This window comes from Lates calcarifer, linkage group LG19 (genome assembly GCF_001640805.2).
Source record: "Lates calcarifer isolate ASB-BC8 linkage group LG19, TLL_Latcal_v3, whole genome shotgun sequence".
Taxonomy (NCBI): Eukaryota; Metazoa; Chordata; class Actinopteri; family Centropomidae; genus Lates; species Lates calcarifer.
Genome location: NC_066851.1, coordinates 19,207,517 through 19,228,011, shown reverse-complemented (window position 1 = coordinate 19,228,011; position 20,495 = coordinate 19,207,517). Strand labels below are relative to the sequence as shown.

At 42.6% G+C, this 20,495-nt stretch overlaps 2 protein-coding genes and 1 long non-coding RNA gene across 3 annotated transcripts in view; 1 reads left to right on the top strand and 2 right to left on the bottom strand.

Annotated features, from left to right (window-relative positions):
• LOC127143583 (uncharacterized) overlaps nt 1-20,495 on the top strand; it is a 45,539-nt gene that overhangs the window by 20,715 nt on the left and 4,329 nt on the right. The gene's annotated exons all lie outside the window — the stretch shown is intronic.
• txlnbb (taxilin beta b) lies at nt 95-6,389 on the bottom strand. Its single transcript, XM_018681732.2, has 10 exons — nt 6,225-6,389; nt 4,356-4,605; nt 3,872-3,963; nt 3,588-3,758; nt 2,335-2,529; nt 1,894-2,013; nt 1,712-1,786; nt 1,530-1,622; nt 1,189-1,284; nt 95-1,039 (listed from the first exon to the last, which is right to left on the bottom strand). Exons 2-10 carry the CDS (start codon nt 4,588-4,590, stop codon nt 521-523), a joined length of 1,596 nt encoding a protein of 531 aa, XP_018537248.1. The 5' UTR covers nt 4,591-4,605; nt 6,225-6,389; the 3' UTR covers nt 95-520.
• hivep2b (HIVEP zinc finger 2b) lies at nt 7,184-20,466 on the bottom strand. Its single transcript, XM_018681725.2, has 7 exons — nt 20,061-20,466; nt 13,310-17,280; nt 12,421-12,578; nt 12,072-12,247; nt 11,492-11,590; nt 10,612-11,399; nt 7,184-9,879 (listed from the first exon to the last, which is right to left on the bottom strand). The coding sequence occupies exons 2-7, from the start codon at nt 17,174-17,176 to the stop codon at nt 9,460-9,462; spliced, it is 5,508 nt and encodes a 1,835-aa protein (XP_018537241.1). The 5' UTR covers nt 17,177-17,280; nt 20,061-20,466; the 3' UTR covers nt 7,184-9,459.

Here is a 20,495-nt window from a genome sequence, read left to right as displayed (position 1 = left end):
TGCTGTTTCTGTGGAGAAAAAGGCAATCAAAGGCGTGAATTGAAAATGCATCAAAAGGTGTTGCAGTTGTGAACAAAACACACAGTGCCACATCCAAAGTTGACCTAGAATCCAAAAGAGATTTGATTTAAGCTGCAGATTCTCTCATCAGGTTTTTAGTAGTACATGTAAAATATTTCTAAGCCAGGTATAATAATGGTTAGATAATTTACAACACTCTTAGACTTTTGTATACATGATCAACAAGGAGAGTTTCAATAGCTCCTTTCCCTTTGAAGTTCTATAGGTCTGTAGAAAATAAGGATGGGTGTCAAAGCTTAGTTTACTATTTTTATCTGTGTTATAAAAGCCATGAATCTGCTTAGTTGTCGTTGACCTGTTGCAGGAAACAAACCAAAGCTTCTCTAAAAATCTTGATATATCAGGATCAGACACTGAACACTAAAGCCAACATTTTTTTTTTCAGTTTATTGTTTTGAATCTCACATGAACCAGGTTTCTTTTCACAGTAGTTGCAACATTAATCAACTGACTCCATTTCCAGATCTCTCTGTTCTTGGTATCCATCCTCCATGGCTTCCTGGAGGAGGTGCTCGCCGTTGCTCTCCTGTATGTGGTTCTCCTCCGGCTCCTGGGCGCCCTCAGAGTGTCCTTGTGATTGGCTGGCGACTGTTTCTGTGGGTATAACATGAGAGATTGTGAAAGAACTGGCAATCTCCTTCAGACGGGCCTGCTCGGCTTTCAGCTTAGCCAGTTCCTTGGTCATAGGAGTTTCGAGTGACGGGGTCCCGGTGGGGGCAGCAGCTGCAGGGGCTTCAGTTTTCTGGACAGGGTGGTTGTCTTTTGGGCCTTTAGGGGTCTCCTGCACCTCAGGGACCTCCTGCTCTGTTGGCTCAGCAGCATTGACATCTGGTTGACCTCCAGCTCCCTGAACCTTCTCATAAAGGCTCTTCCTCTCCTCTTGCAAAGCTCTGCACAGATTCTCAAGCTTCTGGTTCTTGATAGTGACAAGCTCAAACTCCTTTTCCTTGATTGCTTTCTGTAAGGGATTCAAACGTATGTAACATCAGTAAAAGTGGGGAAATATTTGTCTTCTCTAGTTAACAGATTTAATTTTGTCTTGCATTTACTGCAAACAAACACTTGCTTGTTTTAGGCTATAAATGACAGAGGAAAAATTTTTCTTACATCTGCCACCATATCAATGAGACTCTTGTTGCAGCCATCAAAGCGAGTCTTCCATGACTGACACTCCTTTTCCAGTTTCTTCATTTTCTTAGCCATCTACAACACACACACACAAAAAAGAAAAAAGCCACGTTACACTGCACATAATCAAAGCAACTTCTAAAAATAATTGCCAACAACAGAGTGTAGGATTATACAGTGTCAGATTTTTGAAGTGTTATTGTAAATCTCGTGGGATTTTTATTCCTGTTTTTTTTATTATCTCTTTATTTGCAGATAAACTAAATAATCTAACCAATATCTCGAAGCTGACTTCAAATGTTCTGTAAAACTTTTCTTACTTTGTCCATGTCCTGTTTGAAGCCGCTGTAGACACTGTTACTCTTTGACACCGTGCCCTGGAACTCATCAAACTTCTTGGAGTACATATCGAGCTGAGGAGAAACAGTGAGAAAAACATTATGCGTGTCTCTAGGGAGGTAGAAAAACAAGCCAATTTCACTTATGATGCCCTGTTCTGTACCTGGGTCTTCATATCGATCTCTTGCTCCTTCATGACCTTCACTTGCAATTTATACTCTGCCGCCTGTTTTAGCAGCTGTGGAATATTGAAATAAGGATTAGAAAAATGAGTATTAGGGGATTAGAATTGCAAATATGTTATTAAGATGCTTGTATCGCTCTGAAAATCTGATGAAAACGTACATGCTCTTTTTCCAGTTTGTGCTTCTCCTCTGCCTCCTTCAGTATCATGTTTGCCTGCGTGAGTTTGGTTTCCAGCAGCTTTTCTTTCAGGTCTCTGTGTTTGAAGACCTTTTCCAGGTTCTGGAAGACATTCAGGTGGATTTATGAGTTGTTTTCACACAGAAAGCTGTTTCATTTCTTGCTTGGGGAGCCTTGGCTACATAAAACTGAAATACTGTAGCTAATAAATGGAAGACCTGGGTGAATTTTGCAAATAATTCATGTGTTTGATAGTGGCACTGAGGCCCAGATGTGTGAGCTTTTACGTAAGTCCAGTTCAAGCAATGTTAAAAGTTTGTATGTAGAGTGGGAGGAAAAATTCACATTTTAATGCTTTTCTATAGCCGCCCATGACTGTCTGATCTAAACCCACGTCTCCTTAGTACGTGTCAGGATCCATACCGCCTCTCGCTGGTCGTATTGTGAAATGAGCCCCTTCAGTTTCTCTGCCAGAGCGCTGTTCTCCTGGCACAGCTTAGTGTTTCGGCTGCTATGTTCCTCAATTTGGGCCTGAATCTCACTGAGCGTCCCCTGGAAGTGGGTGGTGATCTCTTTCCTCTTGAGGTCGTCCTCTCTGCACCTCTGCAGGGTCTCTTCCTGCATTTCAGGGATGGATGTCAGATGTAAAACCACATTGCGCAAGATGCATTTGTGGTTACACATTCTGGGTTTTAATTCCCACGTGTCTATGTATCTTTACCTGGTATTTCATTCCCGCCTAGAAGTGAACAGCCCATTTTTTTGGTTTCACATTGCCAGTTTCTCAGTTAATTGCCTGTTGGAATAACCTCTACAAGCATCATATTAAAAAAATAGTTATGTAAAGGACAGTATCAAAAAATTAGAGCTGGAATGAGTCATCTGTTAGGATATTATTTTGATAATTGTGTAAAAATGCCTTTTGTCGCTCCTTTTCCAGCCTCTGTTATGAAAATTTGCTGCTTTTTTGGTCATATGTGAGGGTTAATGGAATTTACTGGGGTGTTTTCTTGGATGAACAAAAAAAGCAAACAAATCAAACAAAAAAAGTCACCTTTTTCACTGCTTTTTGACATTTAATAGACTATTATATACATTTTATAGTGATTAATTGGCTAATCAAGAAAAATGCCTGCAGACAGGTCAATAATAATAATAATCATTGGTTGAATTTCCTTTTGCATTCCCCTTTGTTTCTAACTATTAAATATCTACTTGTTCCATCATTTCATAAAAGCTATATTATATTTACAGCTTAGAGTGAAATATTCCATAGTATGGATATTCCCAAACATCTGATGTTAAACTATAGATGTCACGTGCCTTATTTTGCTTGTATTTCCCCAAAATTTGTCTGACGTGGTATATTTGATATTTTTGGAAACTGTAGACTCGGACAACACTTGGCTTCACAATGTGAGTTGTGGGTTTGGCGGTTTTAAGAGGTCAAATCCTGAGCTTTGACGCAATGGTTGATCTTTGGTGCCAGCTGATGTCACCTCCTGTAGAGCGCAACATATGGTGACAACACCTGGCACCGAAACTCAACTAACAGCACCTGGTGATTTCAGTAGCTCAGACACCATGTGTGGTTTTAGTCTTCAGTTAGTCTTGAATAGTACTAGTTCCTACTACTACTACTACATTTGGAGCAGTAATGCCAGGAGCTGAAGTACCTTTAAGGTTTTGTTGTGTCTCTGCAGCTCTCGGCAGAGCCCCTCCAGTTTACTGCGAGCGAGCACGGCCCGGCTGTGCTCGCTCTGCAGCTGGTCCTTCTCCTTCATCACTTGGAGCAACTTCTTCTGCAGAACCTTCAGCTGTTTCTGATCACTGCGATGCTCCTCCAACTGCAAAAACACACAAACCCCGCCACATATCTGTAAGGGGGAAGATATCTTTCCCGAATACCAGTCCTCTTTCCAGCATTCTCTTTTATTTCCTTCATTCATCATCCACTCACCAGCTCAGCGTGCTTCTTGATGATGGCCTCCAGTTTCTGCTCTGGAGTGTCTAGTTTGTTCAGACTTTGCATCAGCAGCATGGCCTCCTTCCCTGAACAGCCACAGAGAATTTCAAGTAAAACATCACCCCAGAGCACGAGCTGAATCAGATTTATCACATGCTGATATTAAAATCTGAACTTCTTTACTACAGAAAAAAATGCATGAAATTATTTTTGGAATACCCGTCTGGGATTACGAGAAGTCTGTCGCCCCGAAGTGTGAAAAATCACTTTGGCACCCAAGTTAACTGAACAAACTATAAAAGTCATGTGGAAATACTATTTTACCTGCACTTCTGTTGCAGATGGATGCACTTACACGCATTACAGCTCTGCTTACACACCTATCAGATTCAGTACAATTTGGACTTCTGCTGACTGAGCTGAATGAAACCCACCTCAGCTAAAATCAATAAAGCATATTGGAAAAAAAACAAAACACCTAGGTTTTTGAGCATCTTCTTCTCCAGTTTCTGGTCCTTGCGGGCGTCTGACTCTTTGACGGCTGTGACCTCCTCTGCGTCCTCTGGCTCAGCGGGAATCTCGGCAGCCTGGTAGGTGCTAATGATGTCCTCCAGCTGCTGGCCTAGGTCCTCTGTCAGGTCAATGTGCCGACCCTCAGCTGGCGATGCCTCAGGACCTGTGGGTGCAGGGCTGCTCTCCTGACAAGCCTCCATTACTCTGAGCTAGTACTGAGAGGGAAAGAGTTGGTTTCTGTAAAGGACCTGAGGAGTAATAGCGGTATTTCACCTCATCCATCGGCATTGTTATCTAAAGGGTTAATCTGTCCTGCTGACTCTGACCTGGTCCATTCTTTTTTATGTGAACAGTCAGGATTCAAAGCAGAAAAGACCATCAACTTTTCTGAATACTTGAATCCACTGTGAATCATCCAGACTGACTTTCAGTTTCAATTTCAATACTCAACATGTTTGACCAACAGTCTTGGCTCCAAAGTCATGTCTAATCTTGGTTACTTAATTTTTGCTTTTTGAAGGCTAATTTAGCAAAACCTTGAGTGAAAATTTTAACTGAAATAAGATTAGCGGATTTCAAAGACATAATGACTTCCCATTGTAGTAAAAGCAAAGCATTAATATCTGAGTGCGTATCATAAGTAACGTGTGATTACAGTACAAAAATGCCACAGATGAGACAAAGAGAGCACTGACAAGTTGATTTTTCAGCTGTAAAATGTTCCATGAGATATCAGAAACGTTTGGTATGTACTTAAACTGTATCAGCCTCAAAAATCCATTTTGTTGGGCTAGACTCAAATTTAAAAGTTACTTCTAACAGATTTTTTTTCCACTGGTGAAAGTTTGAAGTTCCTCCTCCAGTTAAAAGAATTGTCCATTTGTGAGTTTAAACCCCAAATTCACTTTTGTTGGGTAGCAGAAGTAAAAAAAAACACCAGATCTCTTAGAAAATACCACTATAATTGCTTTGAGCAAGGCACTAAAAATGGCTGTAGAGCTCAGTGGGATACATTAAATGCTGTTTCATAATTGTAACTGCTACAGACACAGTATTTTCTTGGTCTTGACAGCTTCTAATGCTTCATTCTAAGACAGGCAAAATTCAATTAAAATGGTAACAAAGCTTCTTAGTGTACCACAGTGAAATTAAGTGATATAATGCCTTACTTTACGTCTGTCTTGTGTTGTACAGGCTCACAGCCAGAGCCTGTTTACGTGCATAAAATTAGTGCAGCCTTCACACTGCCTGTGCTTTCACAAGCAGAGCACATGGCACCTGTTCCAGGCCCCACAGGCTATTTTAAGAACTTCTTAATATGGGCAAGTTATTTATTTATTTCAAATCCACTCTTATTGATGTCAATGTCAGTAGTTGTGTGTCCAAAAAGCTGCATTTTCCAACTATAAAAAAACTTCAATGTGACATAAGCGACCCCAGCTACATTCAGTGTTCTAAAAGGAGCCAGATATCCGAATGGAAACTCAACTAAAAATAAATGACTGTAGAAAAAGGCAGTATTGATTTCTACACTGTCCAAGGAAACAACAGTTGTAGTGCACAAGAGTAGGAATTTAGCAGTTGAATTTACTGTAGTCTATTCTGTTAACACATGGCACAGTCAACTCTCAATAAATCTAACATCTTCTCATCTTCAGCAAACTTGGAAAGCTTCAGAAAACCGTCAAATTCAGGCAAACAGCTATACAAGAACCTTTAAGAATAAGAAGAGCTTTGGAAACCTGTTAAACACGGGATGTAAAGGTATCTTTTTATGTTATTTAAGTGTAAATGTCCCTGAAGAAGCAGGGTAAGGAGCAAACAGGGTTCTTACCAGGACCAAGGGCCAGTGGGGGAAAAGGAAAGAGTGTCGAGGGGCTCGGCCAGGCTGCCACCACAGATACAACAGCTGTGATACGACCACCTCAAAATAAACCAGAGGAGCACAGCTCACTCTGAGCAGAGAGAGGGAGGACAGAGACATTACAGTGTCTCTGTCTCTGTCCAGGACACCCTGCTGACAAAAAACAACTCCTAGACCTCGTCTGATGGTTATTTTAGCAGGAGAATGTGTCATATAGTCTGTGTGAATACTAAAAGTGCATGAATACAACCAAAATGCTTCATCATTTAAAAGTTTTACTGTTAAGATCTTAAACAGACATTTTATGCAATGCCTCTGCTGCTTTAAACCAAAGCAGTACCAATTTTATTTTAAGCTGGGATGCTGTTAAAAGCCATATAATTATTCTAACAAATGGGCCTGACAGGCCTAGTCACCGAGCAGGAGAAAAAAAAAGAAAAGAACCATCTCTCTGATTGGCCAGAATTAGAACAGACCTCCTCCCCAACCCCGAGATGAGCATCAGAGCCGGCACAATGCGCTCTAAGATCACAGTCATTTTCTCGCTTAATGTATGCCTAACACATGCAGTATTTACTTACAGGCCAGTACACTGTTTGTGCTGCTGATACACAGTGGAGATGATGCTGAATTTAATGCTGTTAAATAGAACCTGAAAATGGTTGAATATTATCCACAAGGTGAGAACTATTTTTGGAAGCATTCATTTATTTTTCTTGTTCCATGTTATGACTGCAGTAATAATTTTTCACCAGAGGATGTCACTGGTAGGAGTCTCCAATTTTTCACTGTGGAGATTTTTTTTTTTTTAAACCACAACTCCCCCTCAAGATAAAATGTGAATGATGTCATCTGAAATCTCTTCCTCGTGTGCTTTAAATGAAACAGCGGTGAATTGTGCAGGAGGAAATAAGCTGCAACACACATCCTTGGGTTAGAAGTATATTCTTTTAAAACAATTTTGAATTTAATCTGAAAAAGTAGAGCACCAAACAATAAATTCCCCATAGCATAAAAGAGGCACTCCAACCTGACTAACCAGTTTTGATGCAAATAGCTAAACAACGGATTGGCTACTGAGGTTTTTTTTTTTCCCTCAAAAAATCTTAGCTGAGAGGTAAAATGATTTGTCCTCTGTGTGTTTTACAGGGAATTTTCATAGACATGAGAGGCACAATGCAGTTCAGTAAATATGAATACACAATAAAAACAAAACACAAACACAATCTGAATACATACTGTATGCAAAAGCAAATAAAAGGCTTCACTTTCCCTTCACATTTTATGAGCGTTCTGCACCGTTACCACGACAAATAAAATTACATAACCAATGAAATTAAAGCTACATACATTTCAGAAAGGGAAACACAAAATTAAAGCAGTGCACCTTTAAATTTTTTTATGTAAACATGAGTGAACAAAGTGTTTTCTGATTTTGAAATCCATTCTCAAACTGGTAACATAACCGCTTGAAGATGTGAATACACTTTTTTTTTTGTCTTTTTAAAGATGACACACGGTGTTAGCGATTAACACTGTGCTATTTTCGCCCTCATTCAACTTCTGTTATGTCAGCTGCAGACATTTTACCTCTTAAAGAGATATAAACAATCCACATAAAAAGTTTTCAGAATTCAACACTGCAAAAATAGTTTAAATCATAAAAATACACGTATATATACAGAGAAGAAGTAATGCATTTGGTGAATGATTACTTACATTTTGAGCTGAAGCACAGTAATAGTCAACCAACTCACGCTGTTAACATCATTACTTTAGTATTACTTACAGTAAGTGATATCCATTTTATCCAGTTACACTTGAAATGCAAGAAAACATACTATTGACTGATCATCATAGCCCCTTGAATTTTTGTGTGCAACATGTTTCACACAATGAGAAACGTGAAAAACAACTGGAATGTTTCAAAACCACAAGAGAACATAACACGTTTTACTCCCCACCCCACCCCACCCCACCCCCATTCCCACTGACCGAGTCAGTTAAACATCAAAGATGAAAGGATGAAAGTGCATCGTCAAAACTCATAAAATGCTTATGGTCATCTGTATAAGAGAGAAAAAAGCTGTCTGTTTAATCAAAGCAAAGACATGAGATCAAAAGCAATGCCAGCGTGGCTCACTGCATAACTGCATCACTGCTGCATAAGTACAGATATACCATATAAATAGTAGTCAAATATTTACCAGTATCAATAAGTGCTTACGTTCTAATATATAAATACATCTTACAGTATTCATAATTACATATTAACTTCCTCTATTTTTGTGCAATAGCAAATCCCATGCATTTTTACCAAGATAAAAATCACAACATTAAGAAAAAATGCAACATAAGAAATATTCTTTAAGATTGTTTCACATAAATCAAGCTGCATCCGTCCGTCAGCAGAACTGACAGAAACAAAAAAAAGAAAAAGCTCTCCTTTGAGCAAACACTCCGACAGCGTCGACTGAATAAAGAGTACCTCGACATTTTTCCTTAGTCAACAACCTTCTGATAAAGAAATGATGAAAAGCAAAAAAGAACAAAAAAAGGCACAGACCCTTGCCGCTTGATTAGAAGCACCAAACTGCACAAGAAGCGTCTACTTAAAATTTGGTCAGACTGTTTCATAATACACATACTTTTCCCCTTATAGTCTTTATTTACTGCACTACTGCATCACACCTTGATATGATTACATTAAACAACAGTCTATTTTCAAAGTACACATACAGTAAAATACACTGTTTGTATGCATCTAAGAAGGAGTATATGTTAAGGACATTTGTACAGAATCCATAAATATAATTTATGTGCAATTGTACGCAAACTACTATGTCAAACAAAGGCATATTAGCATAATATCTTTCCATATTGCACCTGCACCCAATAATGATTCTCCACCTTGCAAAACATCCTGCTGCTCGTCCAGTCGTTTCAAAGAGTCTCAGAAGAGAAAAGCACATCAGACAGGACAGGTTTCTTCTTCACTGTGAAGGTTTCATCTCCACTCAGATTTAAAAGGAGCTGTCTGGGGTATGTGCAAGACCAGAGGAAGTGTTATTATATTGCCTCTAACAGGATAAAGATGAGGTTATGTGCCTAAAGGGCTGAGGACGACAAGGTTGCAGGTGTAGCAGGGGTGGGGAGGGAGGGGGGTCTGTTCCTGGATCAGATCAAGGAAACAGAAACAAGGGTCTTAATGAGGGTCTTCTGTGGTAATCTTCAGCGAGGCGATGGCTTTCAAGCAGGTTTGGACGTTCTCCTCCTGTCTGCTATCCCTGACGCCAGGGTTGAGGCTTTTCTCCTGAGCGGCCTGATGGGAGGACAGCTGGTTCTGGCCTCTGATGTCCTCTCCTCCCGTCTCGAGCCCGTGGACAGATCCCTCCCTGCTGCTGCAACGCTGGCCCTCACTGCTCTGGGGGCTCAGCGCCGAGGAGGAGGTGACATCAGTGCTGGAGGAAGGCGGGGAGTGTAACATCTGGAGCCCTCCGACGGGGACGACGGGGAGCAAACTGTGGGCCTGCTGCTGGGAGTGCAGAGGGAGGTGGCTGAGGATGTTCTGGTGATGAGAACTGGCAACACCAGGCAGAGTAGAAGCCAAGCTGCTCCTTTGATCCTGAAATGACATATTGGCAGCATTAGGAGCAGTTTCAGCAGAACCAAGATAATTACTCGAGTGAAAAAATATTACAGTTGAAACAAATACAGAAATGTGAGGAAAAACAGCAACATTTCAGAAAGTGTATAGTTCTTCCACAACAGAACAACCCCCTAAATATGTAATTTAAATAGAAGAGTCCCTGACTTTCACACTAGTGCCACCATGACGTTGTAATTTGTGGTTTTTTAGTGAAACGTTTTGACAACCAATTAGCGTTACATACCATTGGTACAAACATGTCGTGTCCTCCTCAGGATGGATTCTTATAACTTTGTAATTCATTTAGCACCATCATCAGATCATTTCAATTCGTCCAGTACTTTGGTTTATGACCAAGTACATGCAAAAGTAATAACAATCCCACCTGTCTCAGCTGTACTTTGTGCTTAGTGCTAATGAGAAGATGCTAAAATGCTGAACATTTTAAACAGTATACCTGCAAATATGTTAGCATTTAGCCCAAAGCACTGCTTGCCCAAAGTTGGTGCACTAGTTCATAAGAGAATTGAAAAAATATTCCAGACAGCCCCATCTTGTGCTAAAAAATCAGTTGAAACAATTTCTAAACCTGCATCAAAAACTAACCACTTGTCTTTTTGGCCTTGGCGTAATCTTCAATCAGATCTAATCAAAATCTTTTAATACGTTTTTGATAATACGTTGAATACAAAAAACTACAGTATATACCATTTCCATTTCAAAGGCTCCTTGTAGTTGAGCCATCTCCATCTTTGCCTGGTGTCTGGTTTTATCACCGCTGCCTTTGTGTTGGTGCGAACCTCTACGTGGTGAAACAGCTCTCAGCACGACCCTCTGCCGACCCCTGATTGAAGATTCTCGTTTTCCAGCCAGCTCGGATCCAGGAGACATGGGTCGCTCAATCGAGATTGGGGACAAGTGCTGAATGGGTGTGAAGCTGGGTGAGCCGGGCCTCAGCGGGGAGGTATCCCATCTGGGAGAGGAGCGACCTCGCGGGGAGAGTTCTCGCCTTGGGGATGGGTAGCGCAGACGGGAAGGGGAAGGCTCCCTGATGGGAGACTCCCAGCCGGGAGAGAGCAGACAAGAGGAATAAGGGTCAAATAGGAAGCTGGTCTGGTCTGGAGACAGCATGGTCAATGAATCTTCATCCACAGACTTCTCTCTCTGGTCAGTGGCGAGGACAGGTCGATGGTCTAAGCCCGTCCGCCTGCCAGAGGGCTGTTGGCGGATGTCGGTGCCAGGCAGAGAGGTGAGGGAGCAACCGTGGATGGCGGCGGTGGCTGTAACCGACAGAGAAGTAACTCCACATGGCTGAGGACTTGTACTTCTTGAACGTAGCTTTGGAGTGGAGTCGCCTTCGTATTCGTCGTCCTCGTCATCTTCTTCATCGATTTCATCAGCTTCTTCGTCCATGCCATCAGACTCGTCTGCGTCTGAGAACTGATGTTTGGTTGTGACCGCCACCTCTGTCTTAGACTCTTGTTGGATGTCGTCAACTTCAAAAGACAAAGGCATCAGTGTAGTTTGATTTGTATTATTTAGTATAATTTGTGTATGTGCAAGAATATCACATTTGCCAGTATCTTACCATGTTCCTGTATCTCTGTGTCATCCATCGTCACTGACACTCCCAGTTCTAGACATTTCTTCATGTGTGCCTTTGACTTCATATGTTTGGTCAGATTTCCTGTTGAAGGATAAAACACATAACAGATCAAGCTTATGGTTTTTGGTTATTACCAATTTCCACTATAAAATACCTGGATTTTTTTTAAAGGAGCAGATTTTCATCTAAATTATGTCCCCATACAACCGAAAGTTGTTTTTCCAACACAAATGATCTGTTTTATGAAAACCAGCTCCTAACTCTCAGCAATAGAAGTGAAAAGAAAAATGAGGAGACAGCACGACTGAGTTGCTGATGTTGCATGATAGTGTAGTACCTCTAAATAGCAACACAAACTTCAGAATTTTTGCTGCTGCTGCAAATAGTATTTTTAAATACAGATTTTTACACACATTTTTTTATCAGTTTGTTTTGGCAGACTTTCACTCATTGTTAATAGTCAAAATAAATGCAGATAACCTCCCATTTCTTCTATAAGAAATGGGAGGTTATCAGCTAGTCTTTTAGTTAATTTGGCTTTTAAGCCTGTAGACATGCCCACCTTTCGTTTTAAAAGCAAAGTTGCAGACCCTGCAGATGTATGGTCGCACATCTGTATGGGTCCGGATGTGTTTTTTCAGCATGCTCGGCTTCTTGCAGCGAATACCACACTCCTCGCAAATGTATTTCCCCCGGCCTCGACCTCTGACGTACACATAGTCTTCATTGGACTTGTACCTGAAAGGTTGATAATCTAAATTTTAATAAAGGAATGCAAAAATAATACAGACTTGAAAAGGTTAAAACAGCAAAACCCCCTAGATAGTGCATGCTCTAACACCCAATTATAGTTGCTGTATCTGCTGTCAGCAGAAATGACAAGTGTTACTATAACTAATATCTTGACTGACCCTCCCTCGAAGATCTTAATGCGTGTTGGCACTGTTTGAGTTGTGGAAGCCTCCCTCTCTTTCCACTCCTCCTTGGCAGTTTTCACTCTGCAGCCGATGTCTTTCACCTTCTTCCCGTAGGTGATGTCCACCTCTTTGGGCTCCGGTTTCCTCTGCAGCTGAATTCAGATGAACAAACATTTTGTTAACATCAATTTCAAGTGGATGCTGTATCGACAGTGTAACATGATGCTTTCAATATTGTATGTCACACATGGTGTTACACAGCATGTTTTGCAAACATGCATTATGCTGCTGCTGCAGGGAGGAAAAACCCAGCACAACTAACTCACAATTTTGTTGCTTTCCAACATTTTATTATTTGAAAGCTATGTAGTGCATGATTTTTTTAATCCACTGCAATGGAGGAAAGCATACTGAGGCTTCATAGTGACATAATGTTTAAGAGAATAAAATTTTGGTGTCTGGTATTTTCACTGCCAGCACATCTTTCTTGTAAACAGCAAATGCAGAGCAGGTTATGACTCAAAGCTCTAACATCACATCCAGCAGTGGGCAAATGCTCTTTACAGACACTTGCCAGTAGTGACCGTCTGCCAAAAGATTTGAAGTGTGCAGTTTGCCAAATTCTGGGTAATAACGTCCTTCAAACTTTCTCCATTTCCAACTGTTATCACTTACTGACATGCACAGCTACCAAGGTGGAAAGATGCCCAGTGCAGCTTGATTGTAAGTATTTGCTTTATAAATAGATTTACAGGCAGCGGTCACATTAGCATGACCAATTAGATATGTTGTAAAGAGGGCCTTACTCTTTCAGTCCAGAGCAGATGTTTTTATGGCAGTAATATGGTTTAGAAACAATGTGGAGATGGGATTATTTTCTCACCTGTTCCATGGTCTGCCTCCAAAGGATGAGGGATGAAACCAGTTTTCCCGTGCCAGGCTGACACATGGCGGCCACAGTGTATATAACCTTGTCTCCCCTCTGTCTGGAACGCAGCAGAGCCAGAGCAGTGCTAGTGCTCAGTTCAAGAGGGTTGGGGTTGTGGGAACTCACACACCAGGTGGTGTACACGGAGGATAAAGGGGAGTTGCTGTGAGAGCAGCTCGGCTTGGTGTAGTTGAGGTAACACCAGCTCACACCTGTCGTCGTGCGAAGACTTGGAAACTGAGATAACAGTCTTGAATGCTCGGCGTCTGAGATCAGAATGTCTTGACTGGTAACCAGCTGTGCCACCATATCCATCTGCACTCTTTTTTCCATGCCAGCTTCTTTCACTTCTCTGACTGATATCATGGAGTAGGGAGGCGAGCTGGTTTCCAGGGAACTACTTTCCATAGCTGACTCAACGCCATGGTCAGTAGCCTCTGTCACTTTTTGCTGAAGTGTGATAAATTTACTCCTACGTGAGTCAGGTGTTGATGCACCCTGCATCTCTGACCTGTGCCCCTTCTCTTCACTCAAATTACATTTTCCCAACTCCACAGCACTCAGCTCTTCTACAATCTGCCCAAACATTCTTTCCTCTTTCACACGTTTTTGTTGCTTGACCTCCATGAAAAGGTCTAGGCTGCTGGCAGGGGATAGCATCCGTTTATTTGCGCCACCACTGGAGGCGTTAGTGGTTGAGATAGTTCTAGAAGTCAGAGAGAGAGGGATGCCTGTCTTGAGCTTAGCTGATGACAAATCAAGGGCTTCAACATTGAGGGTGTGCGTTGAAGGTGGTCTGTTATAAGATAATACATTATGAGAATCAAGGTTTCCAGACAAACGTGAAGTGTGATGTTTAGAGGTGGCTGTAGTGGAGCTAACACTGTCATACTGATTGTCAAAAATCTGTGATACTGAGGTGTATGTGATACTGCCATAGGATGGCACATGAGTCTGTATTCTTACAGGAACTAACAGGCTTGGATGTGACAGCTGGGGAAATGTATTCCCAGTGGAAAATATTGGCAAAGTCTGCGGCAGAACAGCAACTGTTGTGAATGGCGGGGAGGTGCTGCTGAGGTACTGCGGAAACACTTGTGATGGGACTTGTGTTACTTCAGTGTCCATATTCAATGACTCCTGTCGCACCAAGTTTCCCCTCCTTCTCTCCTTCGCAGCGAAGTGGCCAGCGCTAATGTCCACGTGTCTAACTTTGGATGTTGGAGAAAGACTGCCATAGTCAAATGATATGCTGCGTACCTCTGGGAACTCCTTGCGCAAGTTACACGGCGCCTGCTCTGAAGAGGAGCGTCTCATTTCATGTTGTTGACGCTGGTTGAGCACAGAGAGGGAGTGCCCACTCCCTGGCACAGCTAAGAGTTCTAGTGGTTTGCCAAATTCATCCTGCCTAGCTGGAGAGACTGACTTCAAGCTGTCCTCCCTGTCAAAGGAGAAGGTGGAGCTGTAAGATAAGTTGCTGTCTTGGCTTGGACTGCGGGAGAGACTAGTGCAGGCAGACTCAAAACTAGATTCACCAGAGGAGTGCTCAATATCAGCTAGGCGTAGCCGTTTCTTCTTTGGAGGGAGTTTTTCTGGAGGGAATTGTGCTAAAGTTTCACTCCTTTGAGGCCACTGAAACTCCTCCACATGCTTCTCTTGCTCTTTCACCTGCACCTCTGGAGCTTTTTCTGGGCTGTCAGGCTCCACCGTGACCCTAATCTCTGGGACTTGTATGTTGGGCTGCCGCACAAGTTTGGGGCCCATTTGAAACGATTGCCGTAGTCTACTATCACTCCTTTCTATCTCATATGATTCACTTGTCTCCATGGCTTGAAATGAAGAAATACTTTCCTGTCTCTGCCCGTGATACTTGAAGGATTCTGACTGTTCAGAGTGAGGCCTATTTATCGAGTTTGTGTGCTGAATAACTGAGATTACATTCCCTAAGGTTTTTCGACCAGAAATTTCAGGGCTCACTGATATGTCCATGTCACACCTGTCCATCTGTGTTAGCATACTTGAAGAATGTCCTTTACCTAAGGCCATAATGCCCAGTGCAGCTTGTTTTGAATCATAGTCCTTGCTTGGATCAAACATTTCTTCACATTGTTCATGATGGCCCTCGTATTGACCAGGCAAATCCTCCTCCTCCCTCTTCTCTTTCCGACGCTTCCGTGTTGCCAGTTCCATTGCATGCCTCTGATGGCTCATATTCGATGCCATAGAGGGGTAATTTTCCATTTCCAATCCTGAGGGTGAAATGCCACATTCGCTCATCTTTACATGGCTGTCCGTATCTGCATGCCCGTCATGTGCGGAGAGTTCGAAAGCAGCTTGCCGCCTGAGTCTCCTCATGCCCCCGGTGCTTGTTCTCTCATCAAACGAGTGGCTGCCTCTGAGGGCTTGAGGCATAGTCAGACACACTGCTGAGGATGTTGGCATTGAGTTGCTTCTGATCAGAGGCCCCACATCAGAGCCAGCGTCTAACTGGGGTTCTTTTACTTCCTCCCTCGTGAATGACTTTGTGTTTATTTTGATTGACTCAACAGTGTCTTTCTCCTGGGTGAAAACACGGGAAACACCTTTTTCTGAGCGTTTCCCGGTATATTCACCCGAGTCTGTGCTGCAGGCCACAAAAGCCGTTGTCTGTTTAGGGCTTGGCCTGTAACACTTCCCAAACATGATTTCTTGATAGGACTTTGCGTTGGTGTTCGGAGGACCGGTCTGGTGCTCGGCACTCTCGGATCGCGAGAAGTAGCCAGAGTCCGTGCTGCCCTTGCTCGACTGACTTGGAAGGGACAGATTGTGGTCAGAGTCACTGCTTCTTTTTTCAGACAGGCGAAGTGCAAGCCTCTGTTTGATAGTGCAAGATTGAATTGCACGGCTAGCCTCGGCAGCAGCAGGAGGTGCATTGATTTCTTGGGGCTGGGATGAACCATCCTGAGCTGACATCGACGTAGCTCCCTTTTTCTGAGCAATGAGATTTAGTACTTTTACAGCAGTGTTATCTGATCCTTCCACTGGAGAGTCCAACAACAGCAGCGGGTCGTTAAGAGTGTCCTCGTCCGTGTCCGTGCTTTGCTCAGCATCAGAGAATAACTCTCCTTCCCCTTCAAAAGACCCCTGGTCTGTATTGGCATTGTAAGGACCAAGTTCTGAGAATGGCACTGTTCCAGCTTTGACCGAGTGAGCGTGGGACTTTCTGTGTTTGTATAAATTACTCTTGGTTTTAAAGGAGAATCCGCAGGGGACACACGGATAGGGCCGTTCCCCAGTGTGTGAGCGAATATGTTTCTTAAGCACACTGGGTTTGGCACATGCCCTTCCACAGTAATCACAAACATACTTCCCAGGCTTTTGTGGTTTCTGTTCCACCTTACACACAGTCTCTGACAGCTGATCCATCCCTGAATGGGAACACTGTTGGACTTCAGGTGAACTGGGGGACTTCCTGTGAGATGCAGGTCCTGGGGACTGTGCAGAAACCAAGTGGCCTACAGCTTTCTGTCTGCCAATGGGAAATGGTTTTGTGGACTGTAACGGATATGAAGACACCTCATAGTCTGGATGGCTTGTGGATTGGGTTTGGGATTGCTGATCTTCTAATTGCAGTGATTTCCCTGAGTCAGACATTTCCTTGAAACCACATGTGTCTCTGCTCTGACCTTCTTGGAGTTGTTGGTGCCACCCCTTGCCTTCCAGTTCGACTGATGGACTCCTCCTAGCCTGTGCGGCCTCTGATGTGCATTTTTTCTGTGCAACATTTCTGTCATGACCGTCTGTGGAGCTCTTCACCCCTGCTGTAGTTTCCAGTGACTCCATGAATCCAATGTCACTTTCTTTGGGATCGATTTTCAAGGACAATATCTGTTATGTAACTGTAGTGATATTAGCATTCATGTGAATTGATTGCAGGGAAGGGTCATCTGTAAGAAATAAGACAGAATTGAAAATTAGACATTTCAAATAGGAATGGACAAACAGCAGATAAAGATGCATTAGAAGGTTACCAAGATCAATCTCAACAATCAGTTGTTAAGCGCAAAAAAAATCTGTGTGCAAATCCACTCCTTGAGAGCGAGAACTACTCAAAGCTGTTTCCCGAAAGTCTTCCTAATAAAATTGAAGTATAAAATTCATAATGAGCTCCATCACAGCAGGAATGGAAAAAAATCAGTCTCTTTACCAGCCTCTAAAAAAGCGAAGGTACCTTGTGTCAACCCTGGCAGATAACCCAACATTACTGAAGCCCTGTGGACATGCCAAGATGTGTGTGTCTGCATGTGTGTGTAGGTATTTAGGGTACATACCAGTACTTTTTGAGTGTGGTTGTGTGTGTGAGCTGAATGGAAATCTCATAGGAATCTAATCCATCATCATCACCACAGCTCTGTCTCCTATCAGCATGCTTTAACAATCTAAAGCTCCACTCCTTTTCCTTGTGTGAAACATGACTTTTATTAGAATATTTACTGTTTTTAGCACAAATATCAGTGTATGAGTTAATAAATGACGAGACCTCAAAACTGTTTTTTGAGGGGGACTGTAGGAAGCATAACTTTTATAGATATATTTTGTATTGTAGGTGTTTGCTACAGGTGTTTGCCATCACTTAGATGAGAAAAATAGGACACAAAATATACCACCCATGTATTTTTTTCCACTCTACTTCAAATTCCAGATTTAACTTTCCACTTTTTTACTTTATAAGTTCAGTTTCTGTCAAAATTTATTGACCTTTATGTATTTATTTGTAAGAGAAACGTCTTTAACATGAACCAGTGCCACATACGACAGCATGTATAGCCGAAGCTGACTTGTAATGCTTGTCCTTAGATGTGCCTTTTCACAGTATTAGAAAAAATCCAAACCTCACTGGAGGTCTGCATGCCAAAAACAAAGAAAATTATCTACCCACATAAAATACTTAAAGCTAAAGAAGATAAGAGACATAATGTCAGTAATGGCATGAGTACAGAATGTGTGTTGATGCATGCCAGCACACACACAGAGTTAAAACTGTTCAAGCGTGGGCAATGAAGTGTGACGAGTCAACCTACCCCTCTGACGTGATATCTATGTAAAATACTAAAATATTCCTCCGCTACATCAGCAAATGTTGTATCCAGTGCCGGTATCATAGTATAACAAGTTCAGGTTCTCTGCCTCTCGTGGGATTTAAACGCTTTAACATGTCTGAAGTAATGTAGTGTCATCGCCTCCGCACTGAGCTGCACAGGACCACGTACTGTACTGTACATAAACACGCTGAACTCCGACGAGGAAACAACATCATCCTGTCCCTGTGGTTAAAGCGAATTGGTTTTGCCGCTACACTTTTCGTTTCATACCAGGGGGATGGGTCTCTGAGGGCACGTCGTTTCCATCTTCTCAGTATCAAATGCTGTGTCCTCCCTAACGAGGTTATGTAAGATTATCTGGTTCAAACCCTCTGAGTTCCCCTTAATTAGGACATCCTCCGACTCTCACTCTCTTTCTCTCACTCCCTCTCTTTCTTTGTTAGCACGCCACACACTCCTCCGGCATAAACCAGAGGATATGAATCCAAGGTGACTCGAGATGCCGAGAGATGCTTGTAAGCAGCTGTAAGGATGATAATCCCCCCTTTGTATTTTTTTTTATATATATCCCCATTCCCTCTTTTGGTAGTTTGTGGTTCAGTAGCTCTGCTTTCAGGCAGATTTGAGGGTTTCTTCCAGAGCAGGATAGAGGAAAAAAATCACGAAGGCATACTGTATGAATGATAGGCGAGGGGGACTGCCTCAGATTGGAATGATCCATGTTTCAAAGGGGAGGTTTACAGAGGTAAACTAAGTGGGGTGCCTGGGGGTAACAACATTCAGAGGCCTGGTAGGGAGCTCCCTTTCAAGGTCGGTCTGACCTCATTGCTTAGTTTCCATCCTCTGTGAGCCACGAGAGGAGGGAAGGGGAATTTGGGTGCAGAGTGACAGCGAGATAAGACCCTCAGAAACAATGCATACCTTTGAACTAAGCACAATAGAGGGGGAACAGAGCTGACATATTCAGAGTCTCATTGACAAGTCTCTCAGCAGATCCTGACTTTTCTCTTTTTGTGTAAAGACAGTATCAGCAAACCTCTCACTAAACCTCTCACTGCAAATTTCTCTCACTCTCGGCAACAAGCACTAACCTATACAAAAATATATGACACGGCAGCAATGACGTGCAACAACAGGAGGCAGGTGGGTGGCAGTAGGTGTGTTTCAGGACGATTGTGGGCTGACTGTGGTACAGTATGTCCGCATGGATGAAGAAATGACTCTATGGAGACATTTATTTGAACAGCCGACATCCGAGGGGCACATCCCTCTCTGATTTCCACACACGAGAGAGGACAATGAGCAAACAAATGCTGGCTACGGAGAGCATCGTTATGCCGCTGCATTACATCATTAGAGGCTAAGTTGGCCATTAAAGGGAACAGGCATGAAGCCTCACGCTGACAACAAATCCATAAATATCATAAGGAGATGACCGGCTTCACAGAGGCTGGATGGTAAAACAGTGTGTGGTACGCTAACAGCAACACAGCACATAGCAAGCAGAATCAATCAGCAGCTCTCACTGTGATCTGAATGACATAAAGCACACGGTCTGATGGGAAAAAAGCCTCGGCTCATACAGCAGCTGACATTCAGATATCAAATATAATCCTCATACAAACCTGACATTTGAATAGTCCCCTGTCCCATATCGACAGTCACATGTGACATTCCTCATACTGCATACTCCATTTCTCCATTCTCCTCATGTCTGGGTAACAATAATGAAATAAATTAGCAAGGTAAAGTCCCATCAGTCATGAAGCTGCTGGCTGACTGGGTGTACATTAGAAGATCTATTGATGCGAGCTAGTCACCAGAGAAAATACCCAACCGTGACGTGCGGACCCAGGCACAAAAATAGCAAAGGGGCCCTGGGAGGGATTACACAACAGCCCACGTTTAAGGACGCTTTTCCTCTCTCTCAGCTGTGTTTCAAAGCACAGCAGCAGCTGCCTCACACACTACACACAAAGTGGGGAGTCGGATATCATGATGCAAGGAGCTAAACATCACCTTTCTAGATCGCTGCAGTCCATTCATCCCCAGATTCAGTC